Below are 21,494 nucleotides of genomic sequence, written 5' to 3'. Positions count from 1 at the left end.
AATATTCTAAATTATTGGTAGTGTATTCCAGATCTTTTCATTATATAAGAGCTATTTTAAAGAATTATGAAAATGTCAGATAGCTTGTCTATCACGATACTGTTTCTGCGAGTCCTGGCCAAAACTTACCTAGTAGGACTGGGAAATTTCAGCATCCCCTCAACTCTAGAGAAAAAGAGTTTTAAAAGTTGCAATTAGATAGATGTAGAAAAGGAAAAAAACTAAGTTATAATATTTGAAAATTAGATAATCAGGTCCCTTGTGCTCTATGCCATCTTAGAACTAAGAAATTTTCTCACCATCAAACCAGATCAATATAGGAAGCAATAAGTCTACTTCTCTATGTCACTATACAGATGCAATTATCGTCAGCGTCTCCGTTCTTCCCAGTTTAGATGACAGCTGTCTGATTGCTGGAAAAGGATTTCATACAACATGTACAATGCTCATTTTGATTAGGTCTTGGTAGTGAATTGTTCCAACTTGGGAAGGAGAGATTTTTTCCTCCTTCTAATTAAAAATTACTAATATAGGCATTTAAAATTAAAATCCAGCTATTGGGTCCTTTATTATTTGTACACTTTAATATATAAATTAATTTTCCATGGTATATGGTTATAATCTTTTATACTTGCCCTTTTGGAAATGTGTTGCTTTGAAGTACTGTTCCAGAGAGAGATTGCTATAACTTTTGATATGTGAAGAGCATTGCGTTTTCCCTTTTGATGTGTTTGTTCAAATGTCCCAAATCAAACTGGGCTAGAACATTTTGCAAAACAAGTCAGTATGTCATGTTTCAGTTCAAAATATGATTAAAAGTCCATCACACAAGGGGCCAAGATGAGGTAGTTAAATTGAATCTGAAAACAAATATAGTTGTTCTATTCTTTTCACAAGAGACCTTTCCTTTCTTTATTAGGTCATTGCTAGTAAAGAGAAATGGCCTATACCAAGCACAGACACCAAGCAGACAAAAATAGTTGTGATAGCCTTAATTATTAAAAATTATAAACATTCAGCCTCTTTAGTTTGCATAGCATAGACTTTGTGATCAAATCTAATTTGTGTTCTTTTTCTCTTTATAGAATTCCATTCGACACAATTTGTCCCTACACAGTCGGTTTATGAGAATTCAAAATGAAGGAACTGGAAAGAGCTCATGGTGGGTTCTCAACCCAGATGCCAAACCTGGGAAAACACCTCGCCGACGAGCAGGTAGTATGGAAACTAAAAGTTATGAAAAAAGGCGGGGTCGTGTTAAAAAGAAGGTTGAAGCTGTCAGAGCAGCCATGGAAAATATCATGAATGGTTCACCTTCTGGAGATGACTTTTTAAGTGATTCACCGCTTGGCTTTCAACTTAGCCCTGAATTCAGACCTCGGGCAAGTTCTAATGCAAGTAGTTGTGGACGATTGTCACCAATTCAGGCAGCTAATGAACCCGATCTCCATGACAGTCAAGTGCCACCTATGTCCCCAATTCCTTGGGGTTCTGAATTTGACTCTATAGATGACACGATTGGTCAGTACGATGACCAGTTAGTTGACACTTTAGTAGGAAGTATGAAGTTGTGTGAGTCTACGAAGATTGGATTGGGTAGCGATAATAATATTGGTAATGTTGAACAGAATGACATTGAAATGAGCTTTGATGGAACTGTGCCCTTGACACAGTTACTATCCAACAGTACTGATAGGATTAACTTAACTAACGTGCCCTTGTCCCAGTTTAATCAAAGTGCCAACAGAGACACAGCTCAGTATCGTAACCTTCCAGCCCCTCCTGCATATCCCGGTGATTCTATGCGAAGAAGTCCACTACAACAGCAGCCAAGCCTGGAACAGTTAGGTTTACAAAATGGAGGCACATACAATGATTTAAGCCTCCAGAGACAAAACAGTGGTAACTTGGGGTTGAGTTACGGAGGTCAGCAAAATTCTATGTTTTCACAGCAAGATTATAATCAGATTCCAAGGATGAATTCACAATTGAGTCAGCAGTTGAGTCAGTTAAATGTGAATACGCAACAACAGATGCAGTCGCCTGCTCGTTCCCCTCAACAATCACATCAACAAATCAGTCCTAATTACGGCAACCAACGCAGCTACGGGTCTCCACAGCAGCAGTCTCCGCAGAACAAACAAATTTCAAATCAGCTTCAGAATCAGGCACAGCAACAACAACAAGCAGGTGAAAGATCTCTTCTTCAACGTTGTTTGGAAGCACCTTCAGATTCACTTCTCAGAGCCGCCTTAACACAAAAAAACACTCAGGGTTTCATAAATATGTCGGATAATCTGCCAAACACATCGCTGTATAATAATGCTGGATATGAAAATCGTCAGATTATGTCATCAGGATTGCAGCTAAATAATAACGGGCTCAATAATAATCTTATAAACATGCCTTTACAACCAAACAGGGTTGGAATGATGAACACATCGGCTGGGAACATGCAGATTCCTCAGCAACAAATGCCTGTACAACAAACAATGCAGGTTCAAAAACCAAACTCGTCAAATTCGCTTAATGAAATAGAAGCAGATTTCTTTGAACCTCAAGGCTTTGATATGGAACAGATGCTTCAACATGAGCTCAGTTTAGAGGGAAATCTTGATTTCAATTTTGACCCTACCTCAAATAATACAGATACAAGCCAAAATTTAGTACGATGATGTTATAGATCTATAGTTTAGCTCCAAAGGTTGGAAATTTAGAAAGATTATGAAAAAAAAATGTTATGGAAATGTTTCGTGTGATATTGTTTTGTTTTGTTTGTTAAAGATCGTCATGTTGTTGTGATATAAATACTTGTTACTGATGAAAGAGTCGGTAATTGTTGGCAGCATTGGTCAAGCTTGAGCTGTCCAAATACCCAAAAGACAGACATGAAAGCAGGTCTTCGTAAAATAAATCAAAGTACATGTTTAACATAACAGAATTGGTTCACTGAGCCTTATACGGATACGTTATATTTTAGTTGTAACTGCATATAAATATATATAAAAAAGTCATGTGATAAATATTTGATAAATGATTGATTTTAAATATTTTTCATGGTGGTAATTCTATTGAATGAATGAATTCATCTGTCATTTTTCTCATCAGATTTTCTAATTTACAATGAGATATTTTTATGTTTTGATTTTAATAATTGATAAGAGATATAAATTAGTCTGCAAAGTAATCTATATTTATGAAATTTTAAATACTATCATTAGTTTCCAATATGAATTTCAATGCTTCTTTTTTAATACATATTGCAAGAGTCGGCTGTTGGAAAATTTCATTAACAGACAAATTCTGTAGTGTGCAATGCTTCAGAAAGTTTATTGAACTGATCTCTAATCTAGGTCATTGACAGTATCTGCCGAAAGGGAAGCCAAATTGGATTATTTTGTCAATTTTATAATGCATTGTGTCAGTCCAAGTCAAGTGTAACAAGCTTTAGCAGCTTTTTAAGCATGCATCAATACTAAAATACCTGCATAGCCATTTTAAGTTGGCCAAGCAAATATTTAGGTCATAAACTGCCAACGACCTAAATCATTCATTCTGGTAAAATCTATATAAAGTCAATTTTGCCCAGTCTCGTGTACAAGGGTTTACTGTAGAAGCTATTGATTATTGTAGAAAAGTTAAAAGAATCGTATTTGAAGTGGGACTTAGGAAACGGCTGAATTACTAGCTATTAGCATGATTTTAATCTTAGCGATATGAATCAGATTGAATGAGTAAAATTTATATCATGAAAAGGGGTAAATTGGGATCTTCTGAGTGGTAAAACAGTATGAGGCAAATTGATTGAAAACGCATTTAAATAATTTTATTTCTGAAAACATTAAAATAGCATTCATAAGAATAATGCAATACTAGCGTGTTGTGTTGTAAGATCCAACATTTTTCGCACCTAAATTATCATAGCTTTTATTATTTCATAAGTTCATATAAGAAATGGAGATCAATAAATGAGATTCATTACGATTTGTCAAAATTTTGCTGTTTTATTATTATTGTTTAAAAGTACACTTGAAATAACTGTCTGATGATTTTCTTTCCTTTTATTGAAATAACATTTGAATTCAATTTACGGTGTTAATTAACAGTTAATGTGAAACCATAAGGAGACTTAATTTGCTCTGATGTAAAGAAGAAAACTACCACCTGTTTTAATTCACAAGTTTTGAAGTCTTTTGACCTTTCCTTTTCCTTCTGGTTGACAATAGTTAATATAATGCATAGTCAAATTACTTTTATTGTTGCAATCGATTTTGATTTTCATTTGCAGTCTTCACAACTAGAAGTTAAATTTTTCCCATGAAAGCAGAGGGGTAGATCCTGAGAGGTGTTTTAAGGACACATGATACCAAATTTTGTTCATTTACGAAAACAAATTGAAGGAAAAACCCATGTTGTCAATCTTTAGTTTTTTCTCTTAATTGAAATGAATGTAGTTACAGGATGAATACCACCTGTTATTGGAGATTGTCTTATGTTGAATTATAACTGCACTTTTAGTGTTGTAAATAAATTTTACTCAAAAACTATATTCAGTACATTGTGAAAAATGATATTGATAGCAGACCAGAAGTACATGTGCTCCGATTCCTTTTGTTACAGAGAAATCTAATACTGATGTTAGGCTACGTGAAGATTGTGGCATTTTCAAGCAGGGACTTGTACTTTATGTTTGTATATTTTTTCTGAAAATGGCAGTTTTAAAAACTTAATGGGCATTGTTACTTGTGTGATTTGTACTCTTAATTTATTTTTGTAACATGAGAAAGACACTTTAAAAGCAGGGCTTAGTTTCTAATTTAAAAAAAATTCTTTCTTATTAACTATTAAAATTAAACTTTCTACTGTATGAACTTAATATAAGAGTACTTGAACATGTATTCACTTATAATAAGTAAACCTGTTGATTGGGAAGTATTATTACGATAGGTTAAGATTCTATTTTGTTACTCGGCTCTGCTATTTTGGTCATTATCTAGGAAGATCGTACATTTAAAGTAATTACATTGCACCATTTTTCAAAGTTCATGTCTCAATTAATGGATGCCCAAAGCTAGTTAAATTACTGTTGTGAGATTCACATTAGATGTTGAAGTCTGTAATATAATCGATCGTAAGCCAACTTGAACAGCATTATATTCTGTGGAAAGATCATTTGTCTGATGGAAGTGAAATAAATTTTCAAAGACACTTATTTATTAGTTGGAATTTCTGTCGCAACAGTTGGAATTGAAATGTGCAAATTTTGTTAAGAAGTCGGTTAATATTCTTAAAGTTCTGCACTGACACGACTAAGTTATTGAAATAGAATTTATTAAGAGCGTATTTATCAAATATTTCATTCTAGTTAATTCTAGTTTAGCAGTATTCTGAGAAAAGTACTTAATTAAATACCAGTGAATGTAACTTACATTTTTTTTTAAATTGAATTCTGAGGTGGTTTTCTTCTATCATGTTTAATATTTTTCAATTTAATTTTTATGTCTTTTTTTTTTTAAACTTTTTGTTTTTTTGTTTTTTTGTACATAACTTGCAATGGTGCTGGATTGTGTTCTGTGAACATTCAGTCCAGTGGACAATTTACTTTTGATGGGTCAAACCAAAACTTCACTGGACATGCAATAATTGTATAAACAAATTCCCTTAATTTTGTCAGATGTTCAGTCCAACATTTTAAGGTATCCTTTCCAAACTGTGCAAACTTTGAGCTAAATAAATTTAAATCTTAAAAAGAAAGAAGTGTTTCACTAGAGTGTAATGGGAGTATAAATTACAAAATTTTAAATTACAGAAATTGAAAATTGTTATGATTAAATGATAATATCTGATAACAGATAAGATTTATGGCATGTATTTATAAAGTGATTCAGACTACTGGTACAAGGTAGAAAGTACACATAATTTAAAATTAGCATGTTAAAGGTGATGTCGTATTCTATTCTAACTGTAATGAAAGCCTTGTAATTGCATACGTTCAGAAGTATTGTTTAAAGCTTTATAAGAGAACTTTAAGTTGTAGATTATTTGAGTTTAACAACTTAAACATGTTTAATTTTGATACAGCAGTTTTATGAAGGCTAATTTAAACTTCAAGCATCCACTAAAAAAATCTAAATATCAGTCAAAATTAATGAATTGTCAGGTTTCATTGGCTACTACCCACAACCAATCATTCATTGGAAAATTACATAGAAAAACTGCTACCATGAATTAATATTACAAATTCAGTTCCACAAATATAAAAGGCCTTTTAAATAAATGCATCGTCAACTAGCTAAAAGTAGCTGTTTTATGGTAATAAAATTTCACATTGTAAAGTTATGAACAAGAAGATATTCATCAAATTTTTAATCAGTTAAAATGCATCAATCAGGGGAATTAATTAAAAGGAGGAAACATATTACTAATCAGATGTCAAAGAAATGCTTTTATTAGATATTTTGTCATACATTGATAGCATATTGTCTGGATCTTGAAAGACCATTTCAATCTATAGAATGTTGTGAATGCAATCATTGAGACATGTATGCAGATATCCATTAAGTCTGGTTAAATAGAGTCAATTTCAGATTGTAGAATTGCAGGAGAGGTCCCTCCTGTAACTTATGCTGAACAAATATTTGTTTTTGGGAGATTTGTTAATATGTTCTGCAATTTTAAGTGTTTTCCAAGCTAAAAAATCCATAATTGCTAAGTGATAAAACTGCAAATGAAAAAAAAAAGCATATTTAGATTAACTTCCAATCATTAAAGTACACTTACTGTGAAATTACCTTAACAAAACTAAAATGCCCTTGGATCAAATTTAGATTTAAAGTTCTTTCTTGAGGATAGTTTCAATGAAATTATATTTGTCAGGGTAAAACAGGATGTAAAGTTTGTATAAAAAAGTACATATATTCATATTAAGCCTTGGGGTTATTGAAGACTCTGTAAGATCATAAATTATTAATATGGCAAGGTTCATTCCATCTGCAGTATAAATCGCATGGATTTGTCATTTCCAAATGTCCACAGCAGAACTTAGAACTTCTGAAAAATCCCTACGCAAATCTTATAGATTAGGCATTTCGTTTATTTTTACATCATAAGAAATGAACCCTTAATACATTGAAAATTATTTTAGCCTTTGATTTCAAATTTTAAAAGTCAACTGTCAATAACTGGTATTTAGATTTTGTAAATAGATGCTATAGGTTAAGAAAAAAAAATTGCTGATGTAAATTTAAAGTACTAAAACTTGAAATTTTACAACATAACAAGAACCCTGCAATCCCCTTTAAGGAACATCCAACACAAGAACTAGAAGATAGACAAATCAAAAATTAAAGAATAAGAAAAACTTAATTCTATTTAATTTAGCAAAAACAGGGCAAAAATTAAGAAGGCCCTTAAAGGTCAAGTATCCGGAGTGAGGTGTTGGTCCAGGGTTGAAACCTCCCACCTTCTTCAGAATCTTTTCTAACACTTACAATTAAGCTTAATATGTGGGTATATCCCCCTCTTCATAGTGGAAACTGCCTAGAATCCTTTCAAAAATTTCTATATTATCATCTGAAAGTGACTGGTTAAGATCATATTCTCCAGGTTAAAAATTTGTTTGATAGCAAATGACAATTAGGAGTAAAATAATAACATTCATGTAATATTTGCTACTGGTCAATAAGCAATTAACCATCTATTGATCCAACCACTGAAGAATGTATCTTGCCCTTAGAACATGTAACTATCAATATGATAAGTGCATGCGTTTGTCATATTTCTAATGTTAAATGTTAATTGCCAATGATCATTCAGAAATTTGCTGTATATATGGTTAAAAAAATAAGAAGGGGCTGGAGGCACATTAACTTTTCTATTGTTCAATTTTGTAATCAAGGACATGCTGTTTCTTACACAAGCATTCATTGTGTAACAGCTTCTTGTCATAGCGGATGTCACTTTATCTTTCCCGAGTGCTAATGACACCATCTTTGTTGTGTAAGGTATCAATAGTAACAATAACGTCATTTCTTAGAATGGAAAAGTCAGCCTTCTAATACAATTAGCTTGGTATTACGAAGAATTGGAAAGAAAAATGCATGGATTTTGGCTTTGCATGTCATTTAACGTTATTGATTAGACATCTATGATGTTAATTTCTACAAGGGAAATATATTCAATTCACTGCATATTGTATAACATAGCAATTGGCCTCGGGGGATATTGGTGTTCATAATTTTCTCATATTTTATAATCAGTTTTGTAGAGGAATAATAAATAGTTTAATGTAAGTGAGATTTGTATGATTTTGACTCATCAATTTTAAAATGGAAATAAGGGATCTGTCTTATTTAAAACCATCATATTAAATGTTACATGGTTAAAACTTGTGGTTTTTATCTCACTCCTGATAAAGGTGTTAAAGTACACAAACCTTGAAAACTTTCATCTTTTCCACTATGTTATTAAATTCTAATGTCCAGAAATTAGGACATTTAGTCCGCTGAGAAAAGGATGCCCAGTTTGAACCATATGTACATGTATAACTTTATAAATTTTGAATAAGGCAACTGACAGATTCGATTTAATTTAAATGCTGTAAATGGTAGAAAAATTTGATGTGAAGATTCGTTCAGTTTTATTTTTAATAATTCAGACGATAACTGGTATGTCCTTCATTAGATTTCTTGAAAACAGTCTAGTGGAACTTTTATTATTTTGTTTAAACAACTGGCATAGTATTGTATTCAAAGTTAAAATATTTTTTTACAAATTTATTTCATCAAAATTGAAAAGTATCCAGTAAGTCTGTCAATATGAACTGTTCCCTCAGCTCTTGTTATAAATGAATTATTATTCTCCCTAATCTTTTAGATTAATTTTTCTATTTTACTGGTATCCTATATTCAAATGCAGGTTTATAATTTTTTTGATATTCCCAATGACTTTAGAAGCTACAGGTATGTGAACATTTAAAGTGTTATTAAGGGTCTATGAATATTGATGTGTTATTTTAAGACCTATGATAAGACATTGTAAAAGGTTCAGTTTGGGATTCTTTTGATATTGTGTGATGTAGTACTTGTATGGAAACGAATTCAGAATAACATGTTGCATTGTCTGCCCACTTGCAATATCAATTACCAGTACATTTTAAGAAAAGGAGACATAGATACTGTCTTGAGGAATAAAAAGTGAAATTTCTTGAATTAGTACACTTTCAGTATAAAATATTAAGAGAAAAATTACATGTCATTCTTAATATTATTACAGCTTTTTATCAATTTTGTGTTTTGTTTTGTTGTTTGTTTATTTAATTACAAATTCTTATTTAGTGCTTGATTATTTTTGCTCAATTATACTAGGGGAGGTTACTCTATCTAAATTCAGATGTGCAATCATTGCTGAATTTGTTATCTACCTTGATAAAGGGAAGGCTGTGATTTTAAAATTGTCCGGTGAAGATTAGGAGATCAACAACATCAAAATTTTAAAAGAGCAGCCTGTTAAGTTTGAAATATATATATATATGGGAAAATCACAGAAAGATGACAGGAGGTCAGAGGGCACCATAAAAGAATTTTTATTTGAAAAAAATGACGAAATATCTACTTTTATCTTCTTATACATCTATTCTCTATCTTATTGTTGTCTTCCTTTTTTGTATGGGCTTTTTATGATAATATTTTTTGTGCATTGTCATTATTTTATTGATTCATGAATGGTCAGTGCTTAAGTGTGAAACATTTTAATTTGTACATAGATTGCAGCTTGTATAATTTTATATTCATTTTGCTGTTTTACACATAATATTCATATTTTCTGTATATTTTTGTTTGTTGTATTATAGTGCAATGTTTTTCTCTTTTTTTTTATATTAAATTTCTAATTTTTAACATAAATGGCATGGGATTTGAAATTTGTTTGTAAAATCTTGATGTTCAATGGAAATGTTTATAGCCATTAAAATTGTACTTAAATTGTTTATTCATGTCTGCAGGAAAAAAATTGAATTTTTTAATGAACATTTTTGTAAAATTTCAAGGTTTTGATATGAAATTTATTAATTTATTTTAGATAAAAAAAAAAATATCATTTGCATCCTGTTATATTAAACATTTTAACGACCAATATGAGTAATCGATTAAAGAATAATTTAAATTTAAACAATTGGAAATTAGCTTACCATGTTTTTATTCTTGTTTTAAAAAAATACAATAGAGAAAGCTTTTTTTTGTAGTGTCTCTTTTAATTGCTCAATTTATTATGTGCACAGATTTATCAGGAAATTCTAAATGTGAAACTGCTTCATATTTTCGTAAAGGAACCACATTATTCATGACCTTCCCGAACAATAGCAATACTTGTATGTTCACATTTTTCATTTTGTTTGATGATAAAGTTTTATATAGGGCTTAATAATTATTGAAGATATTACAGCAATGTTATTGTAACTTTTATTGTCTGTTTGAAGAAACATACAAGTTCAGAGAGCAAGAAAGCTTTTGTAACTGCTTGTTCTTCATTAAATAGTAAAAAAAAAAATAGGAGGTGGAAAGTGTAAAAAAGATCAAAGATTGTTTAAAATTAAGTGTCACACAGACAAACTTCCTGTTCGAGTATTTTCCTTTTAGTACCATGAGATGTATGGAAAAAAATTTCATATTATCCATATTTCTGACTTCTATTATGTCTATTTTTTTTTGTTGCAGTGTTTTTATTGTTTAAATTTTATCTATTGATACGGATGGTACCAAAGTCTATTTATAGAAAATATTACACTTGATAGTTCTCCTGATTTTATAGAAAAATGTTGAGCCCTAATTATTTGATAAATAATACACTGCATTTTGAAATACCGTTGAAAGTTCCTTTTTTGATTACAGAATACCACGTTGTTTTATTTTTTACAACTTGATACCAAGGTAAGATAAGGCATGTAATAGTTTGAAGGATTTTCTAAAGAAATGTATTTCACATTTGTAACATCAATTACTATCCTGTGTCAAGGCAGCTTGGGATCCTTGCTCACTGTTCGACAGAAGATCCACTGGTGGAATACAATCACATAGTCGTTAATTGGTTCTAAAATCATGGCAATTTTGAAAGCATCTTTTCTTGACATATATGGCAAGAAATATTTACATACCCAATAATAACAAATCTGCCGAAAATTGTTTTGTAATAAATTTTTAATTTATTTCATGAAAATTTGGTCAAAATAAACCAAACCTTACTGATTTACTATGTAAATCAACTATATTTTAATATTTCATTGAGTTATTAGTGTTAACTTAATATGCGAATGCATGGTAACTTCAGTACTGGTCAGAGCTGATCACATGACTTACTTCATATGCCTGGCTCTTTCTACTTGGAAGTAAAGATAAGGCAAGGATTAGGCTAAACTAAAGGAACCCTGAGTTTAGTCTTGTGTTCAGAAGTTTTTTTTCCATGTTTATCTGTAATAGAAATCCCTTGCAATGGTATTTTTAAATACAGTGTAATTTGTTACTAATTATATTAGAAATGTTGAAAATGAATTGATTGTGCATTGGATAATAACAAAGTCTGTCATATCAATTGTTGTCATTTTTGTTACAGATTTTGTTAAAAGAAATATATATATGCATTAAATTTTTGTTTTTGTTTGAACAGTCAATATTTCATCTAACTGATTACCGGTACTAATGATTTTTGCATTATGTTATAATTACTAAAATAAAAGATGTAGTTATAGTGTACAGGTCATGCTACTCATTCAAACTACTCCTTGTTTAAATATACCATTTAAAGTTCATTATCTTTAAAATATAAATATAACTTGATTGTATTCTTTGCCACCAATTCTCACAGTTGAGTTGAGTGAGGACTAATTATGGAGTATTGAAACTTTTTCAAACTTACCATTAAATGAATATTCAGTACATGTAGTAACTTACCATCAAATGAATATGCAGTAGTAACTTACCATGAAATGAATATTCAGTCTTAAAATCACTCATGCCGTTCTGTAATAATTAATGAACTTTCAAAGGTATTTTAAAGCAAGATGTATCATTAGAAATTGAAATCAGTTGAATACATTTACAGTGTTAATCATGAAAAAGTATGTGCCAGTAAAATAATCATATTCCAGCTGTTAAAGTCAGGTTATGTCCCTTTAGCTATTTTTAGGTATTTGTGGAGTTATCTTCCCATAAATCATTGAAGTTTTTAAGTTGGTATTAATTAAATTATATATAATAGTTCATGTTCATAAAGATGTAATTGGTGTTTTTTTTAAACTTTTACATTTGAAAGTGAAATAAGTGATACCACTCAAAAACAGAAAAATCACAAACCAAGTATTTGGACATTATTAACAGTCATTTAGTTCCAATATGAAAGAGAAAAAAAAAACAACACATAGCCCCCTTTCTCAAAAGCATGAACAATTTTCTTATATTCCATGTTAACATGACCACTATAGACACTGTCAAAATTACATTTGATTAAAAATCAACAATATTCTGCAAAAATATTACCCTGTTTCTGGGTGTTTTTCCTGAGACTGACAAGTCATGAGCATGTTCATGTCTCAGCTGTCCCAAAGTACAAGTTATTTTTAAAAGCTACACAATTACTAAATCATACTAAATGGACAAAATGGTAGGCTGGAGGTTAGTGTTGTGATCATTTGTTATTGTTTCATTGTTAAAAAAAATCTGTATCATTTTAGCCCATTGTTGTTTATTTTCATTGTGAATATTCATAGTCTATTTTGAAAAAAAAGTTGTTAAAAATTCAAACTAATTGAAATGTATACCTTGATTATTTCTAATAGAAATACAGTACAATTAAATTAAAACTAAGTGGGATTTCAACCTCTTTTGAATTATTCTCGTGTGCTGTGATCAGATTTTGAGTCAGTTGCTTTTCTGATAAAATATTTGTTTTGTTGTTGAATAGTTTCAATTATTTTACTGAAAGCAAGAAACTGAAGAAGCAAAAGAAGTTTCTGTTTTGTCATCAAGCAAACACCTGCTCTATTCAGAATCTGTTTAGAAAATTACAAGATAGTGATAATGATTTCACAGTTTCAGATGATATAAATGCAAATATATCCACCTCCCAGATTGCATGATTTGATGATAAGCTCTTTTTATTGCATTATTTCCAACATAAACCTTAACAAACAAGTTTTTCTTCCCTTGGTGGGGTGATCTTTCATTTTAACCTTAAAAAATTAACAGTTTCTTCTTTCTCTATGCTTGGTGGGGTGATCTTTAGATTTTTACATGTTGAGATATTAATGTACTTTTTATTCCAGATGTTTTTAGTCCACTTGCACCAAGCTAAAATGATATGAGGGACATTCTTTGTCATTTTAAAATTCATTAATTTATTAAATATTATAAATATTGAATATATAATTTTATTGGTTTAGATTATTTCAGTTGACCTTTTTGTTCGCTATGATTTGTAAATTTAGAATATATCAACACATTTTCCCTTTCACTTGCAGGCTGTTATGTTAAGGTTATGTTCTCAAATGTTATCTCCCATAATTTATTATTTCTGACGATTTCATTATTCTTGAAATGCACATGGTAGTTTTACTAGTACATTGCAGATTTTTCTTGATTTTGCAACATTCTATTAACCACTATTTTGATTTAATTGCCAGTTGATCAAATTTTTGTTTTTTTTTACAGTGGCCAATAGATATGACCAATTATTTTTTGATGCTTTGCAGTTAAGTACATACGCAAATTCATTTTCTTACTGTATGAAAATTACACCACATATTGAATAATTTTATGTGTGTAAATATTGTTAATTTTATTCTTTATGCCAAGGGCAGGTGAAGAATTCATTGAAATCCCACTTAGTTATTTCTTATAGGCGATAGAAAAAATGGTTGATTTTGATTGGTTGTTATTTTTGGCTGCTGTTATATATACCCGGGCCTTTCATTGTGCACTCATTGTACAGTTAATGATCAAGATAGATATCTATATATTATGCTATTATCTGTGTAAATTTTACAAAGATTACTTGTGAAAAGTAAAATAATGTAAAATAATTGTCTTATATTTATTTTTGCCAGAAAACATACCTTTGTTGAAATGAAACAGCAATCCAACAACACAATGAAAGAAAAATAGACATTTGGTGTTAATGGCTGATCTGTGATGATCTGTATTTTATCCCTTCTTTTCTAAACTTAAAGTGATTTAAAGCTTGACAACTTGTATGGACACTAGACAGGGCTCGACAATAACGCTTGTCCGATTGTCCGGTACCAGAGGAAAAAAAGGTCGGACAAGTAAAAGCTATATCAAGCTTGTCCGACGGGACAAGTAAAATTATTCTGCAGAAAATAAATTTAATCCTACTTTGATGAACAAAGTAATTATAAACCAAAAACAAGAAAAGAAGATAAAAACAAGTATTAATTTGACAGGTTTACTTGCAATCGATAATTTAAAACTGGTTCTTTGTCAGGTACTATTTAACAGTTCTCGGAAACTAGTCTTACTGATCCGAATATCGCTGCGCTTTGTAGATAAGGTAAATTTACAAGACAGTTCGTCACCAGCTCGGAAGCGATTCGGCTCCAAGTTTAATAGACAGTTAGTTTGGCACCGTAGGAGACATATTTAATAGACATAATTAATAGACAGTTTGGTAACGCAGGAGACATTACGGGACCAAGACAAATCAGTACCTCATTTTCCTACCTTATTCTGTTGCTTTATAATAAATACCATACCGGTAATTTTTTTAACAAAAATATTTTTTAAATAAAAATGAAGAAATTATTTACCATAAAATTCACAAAACCATATTTGATCATATGTAGAAAAAAACAATACTTGCAATACGGTGACCTATAGTTGTTAATTTCTGAGTCATTTGATGTGGGTCTCATTGGGGTCTTAAGCGTGACCCGGGATTGCCGATTTTTTGTAAGCGTGACACGTGAAAGTCAAATTATTGTGTCGTGAAAACGGGAAATGAAGTCTAGCGGGACACGGGAAATTAAAAAAAATGGGAATTGCATTCGTACATAGTGTAAGCGGGATACGGGAATCTGACAAAACAGTAAGCGGGATCCGGGATCAGAACCCCCCAATGAGACCCCCTTTGATCTCTTGCAGAGAGTTGTCTCATTGGCAATCATACCTCATCTTCTTTTTTTATTGATTGTATTTGAATAAACTTTTTTCAACTTAAAAAACCAGGATACAAATCCAATGAGTGTACATTGGTAATCCTATCAGACGGTGCCTCATGTGCAGAGTCTGATGAGACTTTGGCAATGATGAAAACTAGAACCTAAGTCCTGTGACATGACTAGATTCAGTTGTTCTCGACTCATATTTTTGAAAAGTATTGCAAAAGATATGTTAAAATAATTCTGTTCTATTGTTTTAATTCAATCAACTTAAAATGCAAAAAAGGTTATTATTAAGATTTTTTTTGGACAAGTTACAATTTCATTCGGACAAGTAAGTTTTGGTATGTACTTGTCCTACTGGACAAGTTGAAAAAAAAGTTATTGTAGAGGCCTGCTAGATATCTTGTTTAATTTGTCATGTTGGGTTACTGTCTCATTGTCATGCACTCCACATCAAACAGTGACTGACTAGTTGCAAAATCTATCACATATGTAAATCATAGACCAATTGTAAACACAATTCAATTGACGAAACATGACATCCACCAACTCGAAATGAACAGAAAAACAGTGGAATATAAACAATCGTGGTCGACATGACTCCTTACTTGGGACATGCACATTAATGTGTCTAGGTTCATTCCTCTCCCTTTTAATCTGAATCAATAGAATAATAAAATGCTCCGCTGGGCGCAGCTTGATACGACCTCAGAGGTCAAACCCTGAACAGTTGGGGCAAGTATGGACACAACATTCAAGCTTGATACAGCACTGAATTTGGATTGTGATTAAATATTTGACACAGCATAGGTTTCTGACACAGAATGAATGTGGTCTAAGAACTTAAAAAATTTTAATTTACCTATTCAAACCATATCATTATTATTTGCTTTTATATATAAATCAGAAATAACCAATTTAAAATGGAATATTTTAAAGAAAAAAAAGGGAAAAAAAATCCCTCCCAAATTTTTTGAACCCCCTTATGATTCATCACCCCCAAACTCAATCCCAGCCTTTCCTTTGTGGTATGGTACCTTGCAGTACAATTTCAGAGAGATCCATACACTTGAGCACAAGTTATTGTCTGGAAACTAGAAAAATGCTTGTTTTTTGGCCCCTTTTTGGCCCAAATTCCTAAACATTTAGGGCAATTACCCCCAAACTCAAACCCAGCTTTCCCTTTGTGATATGGAACCTTGTAGTACAATTTCATAAAGATCCATACACTTACACAAGTTATTGTCCTGAAACTAGAAAAATGCTTGTTTTTTGCCCCTTTTTGGCCCCCAACTCCTAAAATTTAGAGGCAATTATCCCAAAAATCAATCCCAGCCTTCCCTTTCTGGTATGGTACCTTGCAGTACAATTTCGGATAGATCCATACACTTGAACACAAGTTTTTGTCTGGAAACTAGAAAAATGCTTATTTTTGGCCCCTTTTTGGCCCTTTATTCCTAAACGTTTTGGGCAATTACCCCCAAACTCAATTCCAGCTTTCCCTTTGTGATATGGAACCTTGTAGTACTATTTCAGAAAGATCCATAGACTTACACACAAGTTATTGTCATGAAACTAGAAAATGCTTGTTTTTTTACCCTTTTTTGGCCCCTAATTCCTAAATTTTTGAGGCAATTACCCCCAATATCAATCCAAGCATTCCCTTCGTGATATGGAACCTTGTGGTACAATGTCAGAGAGGTTCATACACTAACACACAAGTTATGTCTGGAAGTTACAAAAATGGTTATTTTTGGCCCCTTTTTGGCCCCTAATTCCTTAACTGTTTGTACCATAACCCCCAAAATCAATCCCAACCTTCCTTTTGTGGTATTGAACCTTATGGTAAAATTTCATAGAGATCCATTCACTTAAACTAAAGTTAGAGTGCGAAAACTAATGTGTCCTCGGACGACGGCGACGACATACCAATATACGACCGCAAATTTTTTTGCGGTCGTATAAAAAGGTACAGAGAAAACAGCACTATAAAACCACACCAAATATGCTAGACTTTTAATTTGGTATCATCAATAGCTCTCAAACCAAATCGGGCGTTGGTGACAGAATGGTTAGTTGTCAAACTACTGTATCACTAGCCAGTCAACACTGAGGTTGTGAGTTCGAATCCCACACTTGCTATGTGCTCTCCACTCAAATCTTAATTGACTAGGATTGTCAGGTTTTCCTACCGAAGGTCGGTGGTGCTCTCCGGCTTCCTCCACCACTAAAAACTAGTCGCCACAGTAGCACGATAGTGTTGAAAGTGGCGTTAAACACCAATCAATCAATCAATCAATCAAATCAAAACAGTTGGAAAGTTAAATCAATTAGGAAGATGAATATTATTAAAAACCAAATATTCTGATAGTTCTGCCATTTCTGGCTGAGTCCATTTTTCTGGGGTAGAAACTCCTTTGGGCTAATAGTATGTTTTTAACTTTTTAAGAACAGTTAATTTACAAAATTGAAAGCATCCAGGATATTTCACACCTAGCCATGATTGCTGGCAACCAACAAAACATCATGTAAAATGTATCAAAGAAATTTCTCATAACATTGTTCAGCTCTCAATAACCTTTTGATGTTATGGATACCTGTAAAATTATTGAAAAATCTTGTCTATTATACAGTCTCTAATATTTGAATTTAAATATTATAAGTAAAGCTCAAGTTTAGAGAAATCATGACATAACTTATGTCTACCTGCATCCTGCGACTCTTTTCACAAAAAATCTACAAGTTATACTGAAATGTGTATGACTTACGAGTATTTTTACTCTTAAGATTTTTTTGTGAAAAGAGCCGCTGGTCTTTTCCCCAATAATGTGAATAAAAAGATATAGGAAAAACATCAAGGGAGACAGGCACCCAACAACACAAAAAGAAGCCTTAACAGTTATTTCTTTATATTGTTATGGTAAATATGAAGACGATGATGATGAATGGCTGCTATGGCTGCTTAACATCTAGCGGCAAATTAATATGCATATTCAGGATGAAAACATGTTAATGTAATATGAATATTAACCCTGCTAAAATTGTACTAGACTGACACGCTGAGCCGGATTTTTAACATGCTAGTTCACAAGGTAACAATCCGCAGGAAGACATGTCACCTTACCCGGACACATTATTCCGACTCCAAGCCGACCAGTCTAAATGCTGTATGCTTAACGGACAAGCAAATATGTATATATGGAATTTTTTTGGGTAAAAACCCACAATGTATGCAGTTGCGGATTCAAGTGAGGTATATTATGTTTGCATTAAATTTTCAAAACAAATGCTCTGAACAAATTTTTACCATTATGGACAATGATGCCCACCTTTTTCTTGAACTCAGGATTTGCGCCTGTTCAATTTCAAATGACAATGTTTCAACAGACACTGAGGAACAGTGTTACAAGCAGGTTGCAATATAGTTGAATTGTTGAGGAACAGTGCTTTTAATGTTTTTATTCCATCTTGTATACAGTCTAAAGCTGAGTAAAGACGTTTAGTTATGAGTAATCTCATATACTACGTGAAAATTACAATGTAATCAAATTATTGAGAAATGACAATTTCACTGCAATAAGATACATATGTCTGCCATTAATTAACAGTTTAGTAACACTTTGTATTGATATTCTGTTATTGCTATCCAAATTAGTTAGAAACAAATATCAATTTGACACCATGGATGTAATTATAGAAATGGATAAATAAAATGATCTTTTTGCCCTTCTGCAAAGCAAAGCAGGTGATATGGACATGCTAAGAGTCATCAATCTGTTAGTTTTAATGATGTCATGCATTTGTGGATTTCAATACAATTCAAAATCAATTTAATGTTTTATCTCTACTCAATAATTTTCATGGAAGTTATGCCCTTGCAAATAAACTGTTGACACAGAGATATGTCTCGCCTGTATGTAGTTTTGATGGTAAATTTTTTTTAATATATTGAAATTAAAATGCTAATATTTTAACATGTAAAATATGTAAAATATTCAGTCAATGAACCATGACTGAAGGAGCAGGGTCAAATAATAAGCATGAACATAATATAACTGCATACCAAATATTACTGACAACATTTTTGGTTCCCCTTGAACTGACATAATCATAAGCTATGCAAAGGTTACAAAGCCAATAGACCATGACTGAGGGGACAGGGCCATTAAATAATCTCAATGGAAATGAGATATGCCAATGCTTATACAACTTCATACCAAATGTTATTGACTTGCTATTAGTGGTTCATCTTAAAATGACCGATAGATAATCACACCCTGTAACACAAAAGCTATACAAAATTTTCAAAGTCAAGAGACTATCACTTGAGGGAAGGGGCAAAATGATCTCATGTATCAATGCTAATACAACTGTGTTACCAAATATCAGTTTCAAATCATTATTGGTTCTCGTTAAACTGACCTAATCACTAATCACAAACTTAAACATTTTAAACAGCAAGCCTTAGTCTGATACTTTGTCGAGAAAAAGGTGTGTCTTCTTTTTTGTTAAAAAAAAGATTTTTAGGGTCAGCATATAAATGATAGCTAATTATGGTTTTGCTTATTATTGAAAGCCTTATGGTGACCTACAGTTGCTAATATTTGCTTCATTTGGATTCTGTTAAATAGATGTCTCATTGGCAAAAATACCACGTCTCATGATTTTAGAGGGTTCGTCAACTGATGCATCTGCCACATGTATTGTTCATTCAATCATTCAAAGGTCAACATCGCTTAGTAATCCAAGCCCTCAGCCATTGACGGACAATTCAGGTTGATTTATACAAAGATTGAATTCGTTGAGTCAAATGATATTTGTTGCAGTCACTTGTAGGTAAAAGAACTATCAAATATAAACGAGGGGCCTGATGGGGGGGTCTCATCACGATTCACGAGTTGATTTTTTTGTCAATCACGATTCACAGAAAATAAATTTCCATGATCACGGATCACGAAAATATAAAAAAAAAAAAATCTGTAGAAAAACGGATCACGATAGCGAAAATGCGCCGATCACGAAGAACGAAAATAACCCATCAGGACCCTCATAAACTGTTTACATATAGTAGCCAAAAAGTCAATACCATTCGCACAAGGAAACGAGACCCTTTAAAGAGCCTGTGTTGCTCACCTAAGTGTCCTTTAACAATGAACACTCTCCAACATTGTAGACTAAAATATAATTCATGTCTAAAATAATTTTTGTTGAAATTTTATTGCTGATCATTTTGTTTAGTTTCCATCTATCTATAGTTTTTGGCTGAAATATAAAAAGGTTACAATCATCTTTTAAAGGCAATAACTCCTATAAAAAGACAATTGACATCTATGCTGATTATTTTTGCTTCTTAAGAATTCTATCTATCTTATTATTTTCAAGATAATAGACAAACTAGATGTGTCGGAACGACACGAATGGCCCTGCTCGCAAAAAAAAGCTTGAAGCCATTTTTAGGAGTGGAAATTTGAGTATGAAAGTCTGTATAACTGTTATTATCACGAAATTTTCAAACTTTAAAACCTGTAATTTCGGCAAAAAATCAGCAGAGCAGAACCAAAAGTAAACTTGATCTGTAACTCATCATAGTAGACTCACATACTAAAAATCAGCTCAATATGCGAAGGCGTTTAGAAAAAGTTTGCATAACTGTTCGTTGCGGAATGACAGAATGATAGAAAAGGGTAAAACTATATGGTCCCAACAAACTATGTTGCAAGGCCATTAAAATGCATAAAATTAGTAAAAATTGTCATTTGAGGACACTAAACCTCATTGGTTAATTCTTTATAGGTGCTATAAAGAATTAACCAATGATTTTAACGATATCAACTTTTTTGTAGATCATGTTAGTGTGTGGTGCACAACGTCATTACATGTGAAAACTGACTTTTAAAAATCTGATAGTTAAAGTCACATAATTCTGGAACGACAAAATTATCATTCTTCTAAATCAGAAGGGAGCTTTTTTCTACTTATTAAATAAAAATATTTCATACAATTTTTTATCAAAGCATTTTCATGTCATTATAGAGTGTGGACGGACAGACAACAGTATACCATACTAAACGTGTTATTCCCCTCCCTCTTCCCTTGTTAATGAATAATCACCTGACACTGTACATGATTTTTTTCATTATCATGCGCATTATAATGAGTGTCCATTGTAGAAAGAAAATGGTTATCCTTCAGAAGTTCTCCAGTACACCACTGATTTTTTTGTCGAATTTATGTAGCTAAATTTTTAGTGTTATTTGTAATGTTATAGACTATAGTTTTTTTTTTTGATTATTTGACTGAAAATAAAAATTACAAAAATTAAAATTAA

The 21,494-nt window shown here is 31.7% G+C and overlaps 1 protein-coding gene across 1 annotated transcript in view; it reads left to right on the top strand.

Annotated features, from left to right (window-relative positions):
• The window catches only part of LOC127724667 (forkhead box protein O-like), a 31,319-nt gene extending 17,251 nt beyond the window's left edge, over positions 1 to 14,068 (top strand). The window contains exon 2 of the mRNA XM_052231704.1: positions 1,086 to 14,068. Within this exon, the coding sequence (XP_052087664.1) occupies positions 1,086 to 2,675 (1,590 nt within the window). The 3' untranslated portion in view covers positions 2,676 to 14,068. The remainder of the gene's footprint in view (positions 1 to 1,085) is intronic.
• The last annotated feature ends 7,426 nt before the right edge of the window (positions 14,069 to 21,494 follow it).

The sequence above is a fragment of the Mytilus californianus genome, unplaced genomic scaffold (genome assembly GCF_021869535.1).
Source record: "Mytilus californianus isolate M0D057914Y unplaced genomic scaffold, xbMytCali1.0.p SCAF_14, whole genome shotgun sequence".
Lineage (NCBI taxonomy): Eukaryota > Metazoa > Mollusca > Bivalvia > Mytilida > Mytilidae > Mytilus > Mytilus californianus.
This window is presented reverse-complemented; position numbering and strand designations above follow the sequence as displayed.